The sequence below is a fragment of the Phalaenopsis equestris genome, unplaced genomic scaffold (genome assembly GCF_001263595.1).
Source record: "Phalaenopsis equestris unplaced genomic scaffold, ASM126359v1 Scaffold000002, whole genome shotgun sequence".
In the NCBI taxonomy this organism is placed as follows: Eukaryota; Viridiplantae; Streptophyta; class Magnoliopsida; order Asparagales; family Orchidaceae; genus Phalaenopsis; species Phalaenopsis equestris.
In genome coordinates, this window is record NW_018164444.1 from 30,045,363 (window position 1) to 30,058,895 (window position 13,533).

At 34.1% G+C, this 13,533-nt stretch overlaps 1 protein-coding gene across 1 annotated transcript in view; it reads right to left on the minus strand.

Moving 5' to 3' along the window:
• Positions 1 to 13,523, minus strand: part of LOC110039289 — a 32,469-nt gene extending 18,946 nt beyond the window's left edge. The window contains exons 1-9 of the mRNA XM_020744302.1: positions 13,434 to 13,523; positions 4,833 to 4,947; positions 4,286 to 4,471; positions 4,107 to 4,218; positions 3,730 to 3,763; positions 1,856 to 1,893; positions 1,736 to 1,770; positions 1,495 to 1,647; positions 4 to 827 (exon numbers count right to left, since the gene is read on the minus strand). Of these exons, the coding sequence (XP_020599961.1) occupies positions 4 to 827; positions 1,495 to 1,647; positions 1,736 to 1,770; positions 1,856 to 1,893; positions 3,730 to 3,763; positions 4,107 to 4,218; positions 4,286 to 4,471; positions 4,833 to 4,903 (1,453 nt within the window). The 5' untranslated portion in view covers positions 4,904 to 4,947; positions 13,434 to 13,523. The remainder of the gene's footprint in view (positions 1 to 3; positions 828 to 1,494; positions 1,648 to 1,735; positions 1,771 to 1,855; positions 1,894 to 3,729; positions 3,764 to 4,106; positions 4,219 to 4,285; positions 4,472 to 4,832; positions 4,948 to 13,433) is intronic.
• Positions 13,524 to 13,533: the final 10 nt, after the last annotated feature.

Here is a 13,533-nt window from a genome sequence, read left to right on the forward strand (position 1 = left end):
GTTCAGCAGAAGTATCACCTTGCAGTGGTTCCTTCTGGACAACTTCTGCAGACAAAACAACTTGAACATTTTCTGGATTTGAAGACTTGGCCTTCAACTCGTCCTCTTTTTTCTCTGCTTCATGCTCCAAGTTACCAGAACCATTTTTCTGACAAGAATCTGATGTTATTTCCTGCGTTGAATAATTGAAGGAGCCACCCATTCCACCACTCCACCTTCTCAAAACAGTTTTGTTGGCACTAATGGATAAGTCTGAAGTTTTCCTATTTTGAATATCTGCATTTTCAACCTTTTGTTTGCGCTCAAAGAGACTAATAGCATCTTGAACACTCATTCTGGTCGCATTATTTTCTGGCTTCTTTGGTAGATGTTCCATTTCATTATCAACAGTAACGAGATCAGCATCTCTATTTGACATAGTTTTTTCTCTGTCTGGAAAGTAATTGAGGCTCTTAATGGCAATAGCAGTGGACCTGCGAGAACCAGATCTACCTATCTGTATCCGCCGCATTGGTGAAGCGGATCTTCTAGGTGCCACGGATCTTAAAACCGGTCGACATCTGTCACCACTGGGGTTATCTTTATCACTTGAATCTGAGGAATCCTCAGTGTCTGATGAGTTCTGTCGCTCAGCTTGGGCAACTTTGACAGGGGAAACACCAGCTGCGGGTTTAACTACATCGAGTTTTGCACTAAGGAGGGAAAAACTTCCTATAGATGTTTGGTTAATACGTTCTGGATAGGATAACGATGTTGTCTGCTGCTTCATTGCAGTGTCAAAATGCAGGTTATTTGGGCACAGCTCCAACAACTTCAACAATAAGTTGCTGAACCAAATAAAGATAAATAAAATTTAGTCATCAGCTTCTACCTTTCACATTAGAGATATTAAATAACGTAATCAAGGAAGGACAGTAAGGTGAATCAGTCAAGAACAGCCACATTAATCACAAAAACCATGAGAGCTCAGACAGAAAGCAAAGTGAAGTAAATGAACGATCAAATAGTCAGCATTCTATAAATGTTGATTCAGAAATAACAAAATGCCTTAGATACATGATAAATAGATTGACAAAACAACATCAAGCCTTTATCCCACTAAGTTGGGTCGGATACTTCAATCCTGCATCCTATTAAGTGTCATATTTTCATTTAATTCTAATAATTTAAAATCACTTTTTATACAATAAGACGAGGAAAGAAACATCGCTTGAAGATAATATTGTCGAAATATATTAAAGCAAGTTGAACATAGGATGGTAGAAAATAAACTCATAAAATGTTAGACAAACTAACGTGGAAGAATTAGAAAGGAGAACCCAAAAAACAAAAGTCACATGAGTAGCCTTTGTACAAAAAGATATGCACAAAAATAAGGTTAACGCCTCAGGTAACACTCAATCAAAACGAATGCATAATGAAAATTCATAAAGCCAATCCTTAAGCCTATAACACTAATAATGATGATTTTGTAGTTTACATAAAAAAAATTACCTTAATTGCACTGCCCCAAAATGCTGGGCAAATGATTGTAAATCACGAACTTGGTTGGCACAGCAAGTAGCACCAGGAGCAAGGTTGAACGATGCAACTAACTCTTCCTTCAAAGCAGTCAGTCTCAAGTCCAAAGCCCGCAGCAAATCATTCCTTGGACCTCAAGGTTGTGATACTTTTAGCAGAAGAGCAATATAAGTTGTATAAAAATTATATTTAAAGTTTGGCAAAAGATACTTACTTCGTAGCATCTGATGAAGCGGCGTCAACTTTGACCTGCAGAAAATTGCTTATGTAGTCAAAATAATAATAAAAATAGCTGAAGGTAAAGCATAAAAAGAATCATAGGAAAAGCATTTACTTGCTGTGTTAGACCCGCATCATCTAAGTAGCTCACTTCTGTAAAATAAAACAAAGATTTGTTATGTAATCTAATCTAAGAAGTCTATAAAAGCGATTACATGACAAGCTGAAGCAAAAGCGTTAAACTAGGAAGCTTTTCATTCACAGAAAAATAAATTATAGCAGCATTTCTGGGAAACAGAAGAGATGTTTATCATTTGGAGGAGCTAAAAAAAAAACGGCACAAGAAAGATGGCAGGTCAACAAAACCAGTTTAAAAAGAAAATAGCATCAACAAAGTACAAATTTTCATGTTAAATGTTAGGAAAATGTTTACTTGAATCTCAAGCAAGCTAGCAATGAAAACAAACCATACAAACAACAAAAGTTCAACACAAGGAATGAATTTACATATAATGATTCTCTTTATCAAAGCAATACGATCCCTTTTCCGAACTATTTAAAGTGGAATTTTATCAATCATTCATCTCTATCATTCTTGCTTAAACTTACAATGCAGCAATTCTAACTCATACAAATTTTCTTTTTAGCACAACTTCTAGTTGTACTCTCTTTGATCTACCCAGTATATCCCTTCAAATGAAAGCTTCATTTTGCAATGTTTTATCCCTATCTTTTGCCTTATTTACCTTTTATCGAGCGATTTGAACTCAAAGGAGGAAGAACGTGCCAAAAGGCTCATACCATCACTCCTAGCTTGACGCCAAATATCTACTTTGTGATTCATTCAATTCCATTATGATTAAGTGCTGCACGAGGAATTAACTCTAGTTTTTCTTTTTTTTAATTGGCCGCAATTATTAACCATGTTATCTTTGGTTAACTATTTTTTCTGTCTACCCCTTTCAACATTCATACTATGAACCAATTAGCCCTCTATTGTACACACTAAACCATCTGCTTGTTTAAAAAAAAACTTAAAAGTTGTGCAAAATACCTGCAAAAGATAGGAATAACGCATTATCTAGAACACAACAAGACTGAATGAAGTAGGATCTAGGATAATTCAAAAATCTAACTCTAAAAGTTAAGAATACGTAAATGATAATGATGACCTTCAAATATAAGATTGACACCATTAATAATATCTAAACCCTAAGAACAACTTCAATATAAATGATCACATTCATACTCATCCAATAATCAAACATAATATTTACATTAACAAAATTAAACCTCTCATAAAGTTTTTTTGAAACGAAAACAACTGTAATTCATTTAGATTTACTGTATGTTCTCACAAAATTCAAATTGATTTAGTGCTTCCCACATCATAATAATAAAATTATTTATCTCATTTTCAGGTTCAACCATTGGGCATGCATGCATGCATACATACACACATACCTGCATAGACAATGAGTCCAAAAGTAAATTTCCGATGATGAGTTGGTATATGATCAAAGTTATGATGGCATTGGTTGCAGCTTAGTTTCCGATGCATGGCATGTGAAGTCCAAAGCAAGTTCGAAGGGAATAACAAAATTATAGAGCACAAAAGAGACAAAATTATGAGTAAAATGTTCTCTAAAGTTCTCAAAGCATCCACAACAATGCCAGATTGGTAGATTGGCTCTCTAGAAGTGTATATTAGCATTTTAGTTTTCCATTGAAGAGTACAGGGAGAAGGAGAAAGAGAGAAAGGAGATTTAGATACAGAGAATTTTAATTATTAATATTTAAAGTACAAGATAAATAGCACATATCAAACAAAAAAGAAAGCAAACTGCATTTACAATGGGAAGTTTAAAAGAAATATCATTCATAATAAAGAAAGTTGCTTGAATTAAAGTAAGCGGTCCATTACAATATTAATTTATCAACACAATTTTATGTAACAACACTTCAAATAAGTTTAATTACTTAATATACCTGTGGTCCCCCCTCCATAATGATTTGAATTGCCCTGCTAATTCAAATGAATAGTTTAGAGCTAGTAAGAATTGAAAAAAATATTTAAAAAAGATAAATTTACATATGTAGCCCACAATTCTTATTTATTTGCATATGTCACACCTAAACTTTCATATTTAGGTACATATGACTTTGGTGCTTCAAATTTTATCCATGAAATGGTGCATTTCACTTTTAAAAAGTATTAATAGTGCTATTTTTTATGTGATAACTAAGGATTTGACTGCTATGTGTGTAAATATGAAAGTTTAGGTGTGAGATATGTATATACATATTGTGCCCTATGTATGTAAATGCCCCTAAAAAAATCTGTCAAAATCAAACCAGCATGCTACCTTTGCATATAGAGCAATGTGAAACCTCCGGGTTTCCTCCAAATGACAAATTTCATTCACAATTTCATTGGCAAACTTTAGCACATTGGGCACTTTGACAACATGCAAAAAACTGAGAAAAATAGATACTTAAGTAACAAATAGTTAAGACAAGAAATAAATTTACTTGACATATATACCTTGTTAGTGTAAATTTGCTGAACCATGATGAAAATTCATTGCTTGGATCAAGCTGCAGTTTGAAACTGCCATCTAATGGGTTTGAACGAGATGCTCTTACTTCAGGTAAATGCATAGCCAGCTGATCGAGAGGACCACTATCTAACTTCTCTATAACACCGTTGCTACAAATAAGCGCTTCATAACTGAAATTCAAGTTTTATTTAAAAAAAAAAAGGTCAACCAAGCATAATTATGCAATTTGGAACTGAAGGAGCAATGGCAAGTGCATTTACTTATCTAACAGTTAAACATTGCTTTTTTTACATTTATACCACCCAAATCATTTATATCACATCAGAAATACCACTATTTTAGCTTTTAAAAAGTAAAATACACCTTTTCATACATAGTTAAGGTGGTATGCAGTTAACAGCTGAAGTTTAGGTATTAGATATGTAAATACATAGGAATTGAGTGGTACTTATGTACATCTTCCTTAAAAGAATGGACAACTGTTCAGAATTATCTCACATGCTTCCAGAAAAATTTAAGAATGACAGTTACCTGTTACGCGGCCAAGATACATGAAAACTAGCATAGTCCAGAAATGCATTTTCAGCTACTTTTTCCTCCATATTTGTTCGTAGATTTAAAGAAAATAAAACCTCAGAAAGCAGCACTGCAAAAAATAATCAAAATAGAAAGATGACCATTAGATTGTGTAATTAGACCAAGAATGTTTAACTAGCTGCTTGTTTAACTAAACGTTCCCATTTTAGCAAGTGGACAATGATTTAATTGAACAGACGTCTCTTTTGATAGAAAGAAAAAAAAACAATATCTAAAAACAGAAAATGAAGAGAAAATTCGTTTCTCCTTATTGATTCAATTCAAATTGCCTTTACATATGGGAGTCCCTCCTCCTTAAATAAGGAAACTAACTAAATAAGTTTAAATAATTTCCTATTACATTGCAAGACTAATTAAGCAAGATTTGGTACAGATATCACATGATATAAATAAGGAAGGAGAATAATATATGTATAAGAGGAAAGACAATAAATTGTAATTTGAATTAAATCTTTCAACACTCCCCCTCAAGTTGGCATGAAGATATCTTTCAGAGTCAGTTTGCACACTAAATTGTCGAACTGTTTTTTTGTGAAAACCCTTTATTAGAATATCCGCTGCTTGGTCGTTAGAGGGAACATACACAAGCAAGGAACATACACCATGCAGATATCCCCTCTGTCAATTTTTTCTTTGATGAAGTGTTTGTCTATCCCTACGTGTTTTGTTCTATCATGAAGGACAGGATTGTGAGCGATGGCTAGGGCTGTGAAAAGTTGTTGGACCCCTAGAGGATTCAACAAAGTTAGACGCTTTTTTAAGAGTTTTTAGATGCATCTATTGGAAAAACGACAATATGCTCTATTTAGAGCCGAAATTCATCAGAAAATATTCTCTTCTCGATATCTTTAAGAGTCAGTTTGCACACTAAATTGTCGAACTATTTTTTTTGTGAAGACCCTTTGTTAAAATATCTGTTGCTTGGTCGTTAGAGGGAACATACACCATGCAAATATCTTCTTTGTCAATTTTTTCTTTGATAAAGTGCTTGTCTATCTCTACGTGTTTTGTTCTATCATGTGGGTGATGGCGATGACGATGACAGACTTATTATCACAGTACACATTTATTGGTGGTGGACTATGAATTTTTAATTTCAGGAGAATTTTTCTAATCCATAATAATCCATAGAACTTCACATATCCCATGAGCCACATATATGAATTCAGCTTCAGCACTGCTTCTTGCCACGACACTTTGTTTCTTAGTTTCTTGTTCCTCCAGGTTACTAAGTTCCCTCCTAGAAAAGTGCAGTACCCCGAGGTTGATCTTCTATCTGTAACACCCCCAGCCCAATCTGTATCTGTAAATGCTTCTACCTGTAAGTGCTCATTTTTCTTGAACAGTAGTCCTCTTCAGGGTGTTCCGTTCAGATATCTAAGGATCTGATAGACAACCTCCAAGTGATGAGTATTTGGAGAATGCATAAGCTGACTTACCATACTAACAGCAAATGCTATATCAGGACGAGTGTGTGACAAGTAGATTAGTCTTCCCACCAGTCTCTGATATTATTCTTTATTGACACCATTTATTTTATTTGTCACTTGTAACCTTTTATTTGGTTCAATCGGGGTTTCAGTTGTTTTGCACCCAAGCATTCCGGTTTTACTCAATAAGTCAAGTACATACTTTCGCTGATTAATGGATTAGAAACTTGCCAAAAATCATCTTCTCTATCTGTATTATACTCCCCATGAAGTGAATTTTTGTGAAAGAAGAGAATTTTTTCCATGAAGCTCACATCCATACTAATGTAAATTTTTTTTGTGACGAGATTAAAGCCATTTGTAACCCTTTTTGTTTGAGGCATATCCAAGAAAAATGCATTTTTCAGATTTTGGATCTAATTTTGATCGGCAATTATTCGGAATATGAACGAAACATGTGCATCCAAAGATTTTTAAAGGAATATTTGAAGACATTCGTAGACTTAAAAAGCTATTTTTCAAATTGTTTAGAGAAATTGTATATTATAAAACTCGAGTTGTTATTCGGTTTATTATATATGATGTTGTTAAAACAGTGTCCCCCATGAATATTTATGAACGTTCATTGAAAACATAATAGCCCGAGCAACCTCAAGTAAATGTCTATTTTTTTCTTTCAGCAATTCTATTTTGTTGTGGAGTGTCACGACAAGTAAATTAATGAATTATGTATTTGTTTATTAAGAACTCCCCTAAAAATTTATTAAAATATTCAGTTCCATTGTCAGATCTAAGGATGCATATTTTAGTTTCAAATTGAGTTTCAGTCATGTTGTAAAAATCTTTAAAAAGTTTTTCAACTTTTGATTTTTTGCTTATAAGATAAAACTAACATATTCTGGTGTGATCGTCAATAAAAATCACAAATCCCCTTTTCCCAGATAATGTTTTGACTTTTGAAGGTCCCCAAACATCACTATGGATCATGTAAAAAGATTTTGAAGGATAGTATGGTTTTGGGGCAAAATTTATGCTATTACTTTTTGTCAAATAACATGTTTCACATTGAATTAAAGCACAATTAACACCCTTAAACAAATTAGGAAATAAATGTTTTAAATAAGAAAAAACTTTGATGACCTAGTCTAAGATGAGATTCCATTATTTTCTCTAATGCAGGGTTCGACCTCATACTGTTGTAGGCTTCAACCTCTTTTTTTCTAGGAACAATCTCCTCAAAGTAGTAAAGTCTTCCTATCTTTTTAGCTCTCTCAATCATCATCCCCGACTTCTGGTCCTGAAAAACACAAGAAGATTCACAGAAAATTATACGGCAGTAAGAATCTTTTGAAAATTTGCTGACGGATAGAAGATTACATTTGGGTTTTGGAACATGGAGTACAGATTTGAGATCTATACTTTTGGACAGATTAATATTTCCTTTTCCAGCAATGGAAGAAAAACTACCATCAGCAATATGAGTCTTTTCATGGCCAGAACATGGGATGTATGAATGAAATAAATAGCGTAAATTTGTCATGTGATCAGAAGCTCCTGAATCAATAATCCAAGGGTTTAGTTGTCTACATGCATGTACCATTGAACAATTTGGAGTACCAATAGCCAAACGCCAAACTGGGGTTTAGCATAGTCAGGAGTTGATCGATTTGCTCTTTGCTAAATGGGTTGGTCTATTCGGCAACAGTTTTAGTAGTAGGTGGCTTGCACTTGTTTCTTGGCTTCCAATCTGCAGGTTTACCGTGGAGGTACCAGCAGGTTTCTTTAGTGTGTCGTGGCTTGTTGCAATGATCACACCACACCCGTGGTTTCTCCTCATTCTTCTATGAATATGGAACAGTCCACTTGCTGAATGAGCCTCCGATTGAGATGTCAAAGTCTCAGGTATGCTGGTAGGAGTGGATTTCTTGTTGAGCATTACTCCTCTTCGAGTTTCTTCGCGGCGAACTTCTGAGAAAGCCTCATGGATTGAAGGCATGGGACTTCTTCCAATAATTATGCCCCTAACCTCATCAAACTCCTCTTTAAGTCCAGCAAGAAATTTAATTTTTTTTTTGCATCAACAATGGTCTTATATCTACTAGCATCATCAGGACACTTCCACTCTTGATCATTGAACAGGTCAAGGTCTTGTCATATTCTCTTTAAAGAATTACAGTATTTTGTGACAGAGTCATTACCTTGACGAATATCATCAAGTTTCAGGGAAAGTTTATAAATCTGAGATTGGTTACCCATATCTGAATACCAAATTTGGGTCACATTCTCCCAGAGTTCTTTGACAGTAGAGTAACACATGTAGTTTGTGTCTATCTCTTCTTCCATAGAGTTTACCAGCCATGTCATTATCATGGAATTTTCTGCATCCCAGGTTGCGTAGGATGGATCTGTAGCGGCTAGATTACGTACTTCTCATGTTAGGTAGCCTATCTTCCCTCTTCCTCTAATGTACATCCTCACCGATTGTGACTAGTGTAGATAATTATCACCATTGAGACGGATTGTGGTGATTTGGGCTGGATGATTTTCGGTGGTTGTTTTAGAGGAGGGTGGTGCGGAAGCAGATGACCGGGTAAAAGGCTGGGTAGAAGTAGCGGAATCATTTGTATTTTCAGACATGATAAAAATTGTGCGCCTTTTCAAGTGGCGGAATAGTAGAGAGGTAATGTTTCGCGAATCGCGAGCTTGTGGGCAGCCAAGCAGATTAGAGCAGCAGCGGCGAAACAGAAGGCGTCGTTTGCGATCCTGACTCTTATTTCCGTCAGCAGCGTCGCCCGCGCTTCCTCGCCTTCGGTTCGAGGAAGGAAAGCGCCTGCTTCCGACACCGAGAGACGATCTTTTTCACGCGAGACGGTCTTCTTTATGCAAAAGGCAGGATTCTCCAGATTTTTTTTTGTCTCCGGCTCTAATACCATAAAAACAGGTGAAGAGAAAATTTGTTTCTTCTTATTGATTCAATTCAAATTGCCTTTAAATATAGGAGTCTCTCCTCCTTAGATAAGGAAACTAACTAAATAAGTTTAAATAATTTCCTATTACATTGCAAGACTAATTAAGCAAGATTTAGTATAGATATCACATGATATAAATAAAAAAGGAGAATAATATATGTATAAGAGGAAAGGCAATAAATTGTAATTTGAATTAAATCTTTCAACAATATCATTCACATTGCTGACTTCTCAAAGTTTTTGCAATCCACGAGCTTTTGATAAAATGAAACAACGGCATATTATCAAGAGAAACATATCAATTATTTAAAAAAAACATTATAACCTTTGCACATTGGTTAACAATAACAAAAAAAAAAATTAAATAAATAAATAGATACTTTTTTATTGCGCACAGGACTACTCATTATTTTATAAAACATGTTTTTATAACCTTTGAACATTGTCTAACAAAAATAAAAAGAAAAAATATAATTTTTTATTGCATGCAAGACTAATCATGGCGATAAGTAAGAGTTTATTGGGCGCATCAAAGACAATATTTTTTAAAGTTTTAATATAGCGTAATAAAATAGTTAAAATCATCTCTTGAGATAATAGTGAGAAATCGCGGCTGTTCAAAATTATGCAATTGGGCATTGAAGTTCCTTCAATCCCAGACAGTAAGCATAAGCCTCAAGATGTTTTAAAGTGTAAACCTCAAAAAACAAATTGCAAAATGTAAGAAGTATTATAGTAACATCAAAGTACGACATAAAAAGTTTCATAATAACATCCCTAGCATCAAATCATAATTTAAGAAGTTTGAGTACAAAAATCAAAGAAAAATTTTCAAATTAAGGACATAACAAATCAAGATAAGTTCAACCCCGTAAGTTTCTCCCACTTTCAAATTAGCATTAGCAAGTATCCAACACTCTCATTCCTTAGTGGGACTACATTAGAATTATCGCCAAGATGAATTGATTTCTCTTTTACCTCATTCTAATCTGTATCAATATTCTCCTTATATCACTCCTCATATTGGATCTCAATCATCTTCCTCTTCCCAAATCAATAAAAAAACAACAAGAAAATTGATTTAAGTTTAAAATAATAACTATGTCGATAATAACAACTCAATTAAATAATTTTTAAACAGAAATTTCCTTTGAACTTCATATCGACATGTGATAGCCTATTGATCTTATATTCATCTCCAAGAAAACAATATCAACATTGAGATCTTCTTCCTACAAATCTAATGGTGTAATTTCATTGTCATAATCTATAAATCAAATCTCTAATGACCCATAATTAAAATCTAATGGATCCTATTTAACTGTTAACCTTCATATAATTTTAATATCTCGACGATTACACTGAAAATACCCTGGTAGAGTTATTCGACGAAGGAGGCCGGCAATGAATGCGATGATGCAAGCATCGAGAATAAATTACTCTGATCATCATCGAGCCCAACCCAATCAAAGTCAGTTCACAGAACGATCTACGTTGAAGTGGCAAAATATTCTTTTGGATGGTTGATAGGAAATGTCTGAAGGGAGTAAGACAAAAGTGGGTGGCAAAGGGATGTTACCTATGTCATTAACATGTTAGCAAGGAAGTGTTGGGAAGACAAAGTTTTGGGAGTTGATCGCAGAAGAACATTGAGCAACGATCATTGGCATGCATTGGATGGTGGTTGACATGGAACATTAGAAATAAAGAATGATGAATTGTTAGCTTGATTGTTCTCCTAATAAAAGAGAATATAAAACCAAAGAGATCGAAGTTGAACTTCAATGGTTGATAGAAATTGATCATTAGCAAACATCAAGCAATAGTAAGCTAGGAACATAAGAAGTCAAGCAACAATGGATAGCCAGCTTGGTTGCTTTGTTGATAGCATGAGAGCCTCAACAACGAGAAATAAAAACATCTAACATTGACTTCAATGAATAAATGGCATCATAAACCAGTGAATGATATATTCAACGAACAATGATGAGTAACATTAAAATTCAGACAAAAATAAACACTTGGCTTGATTGTTCTCGTAATAAGATAATAGATCGAGTGATTGAGATAAATTTCATAAGTCATTAATCATCAAACAATAAATATTAGTAGAAGTTGGAGAAACATAGATGAGAAATGTTAGAAGTCTGATTGCAATGAAAGAAAACCAAGCACCAAAAAAGATAGGCACTGAGCATTGATGGCCAACGAAAATTAAACATCAGTCCTTGTTATACATAGATGATGATTAATAGAAAATTAGACATCAGTCAAAGGTATATAATCGACATAGTAGTTCCCCTAATAAAAAGAATGATTTGGCAATTGAAAAAATGAGCGTAAGATGTTGATTATTGATAAATGTCGAATGTCAAAAAAATGATGAAAATGGGTAAGTCTACATAATCATTCTCCTAACAGTATGTGAGATCAAGTGACATGAGAGACGGCGTCGGATGTCGACCCATGACCAATGACGAGTAATGGTAAATGTCGAATTCAGTCAAAAATTGATCTTTAGTTGGTGAATGTCTAGCATCAAGAGGAGCCCAACGTCTAGCAATGATGTCACTCAGTGGGAAGCAATATGAAATTCATTAAAATCCTCTACATATAGCATAAAACTTTTGGTTCAAAATCCACACGTGTAAAAATAGAACCTACACATATATTTGTGGAGGAGATACTGTGGAAATTTCTAAAAAAAATTGAACGCTCCATCAGATGGTTGAAAATATTTCCCTTAATCATTTTGCATTTTTTTAACATTTAAATATATTATTGGACTCATATATGTGTAACATCGGAATCGTAAGATTCACACAATCAAGAAGCTCATTTCAACTAAACACACGGAAATTGTTACATGTTTGACTACTTAAATGATCTTAAAAAGTTTTCAATTTTCTTCTGCGTCTATGCATGATTTTAAGCTCATTGGGACTCAAATCCAAGTGTTCTTTGTATGATCGGTTCATTTCATCAAAACACGTTGTCTAGACAATAAAATTTGTTGAAAACAGATCTCAAAATCAATTCTTAAGTTCTTGATCCAAATTCTTAGGTGCTTAATTATACATAATTTATGTTAAATATGTGCTTAATCAAATTAATTCTTTGGCTGCAAATCGCTTCTCATTATGGCTTCAATATGAACCATACTGCATGTATTTCAAACTAAATTTAGCATGCACAAATCCAAAAATAGCATCCCCGTGAATTCAAATACCCAAAAAGCCAAATACTTAGAACATGAAATCAAAGTGATTAAATTCCAATGAATTACAAACCAAACAAAAACTACTGACACAATATTTCATACAATGCATGGCAGTTCAATTTGTGAAATACTAAAGTCTTTTTCATCAAGTACTATAACTCCATTAAACCAAAAATGCAACAACTAAACTAAACAGTTTAGAAATTCTCATTAAATAAAGCCAGCGGTTTCCGGGACTTAAATCCTCTCGATTTAACATCGAGATGATCCCACTATTTCAAACCACTCGGGCTTTAAGAAAGTTAATACACGCATCAAAGCAAATTGGATGTGTAGGATGGACACAGCCATCGTGGTAACTGTAGAGGATCAAAATACAATAATTCCAGCACAAAAATCCCACCAATAAACTTTGTTTATCTAGTCCAGAGCATAAATAATAATAGGACTCGCCAATAACAAATCCAAACCACCCTCATTCATGACCGATTGAATCAAGAGACTGCAAGCGATTGGAACAATGAAGTAAATCAAAGGATCATATTCCACAAGGAAAAAAGAAAAAAGAAACACAAACCCAGAAGTACAGCAATTTGAAACCTTCAAAGCACTACAAAAAAGTAAATCCTACCCGCTCTTAACATCCATGATCCACTTGTCTCTAGAAAAAAAAATAATAAAAATAAAAATTCAAAACCCCATTAAAATCTCCAAGATCCGACACGCATTGCTCGATTCCTAACAAAAGCAGGGCAGTTAATCCAACAAATCAAAGAAAATTAAATACAGATGCCACAAATAAGCACTCCAGACTTCAATTCAAGCCGTCAATCAAAGCTCAAAAAAAGTAAAAATAAAAATAAAAATAGATCTAAAGCACACACAAATCTTTAAAAATAAGGCAATGCAAAGTTACCAGATCAAGTCTGAGAAACCCTAACTGCTCGGGGACAAAGTCACCCGTCTAGCACAAAATTCCCGACTCCTAAAGCCACAAATGAACCAGAAAATGGAAG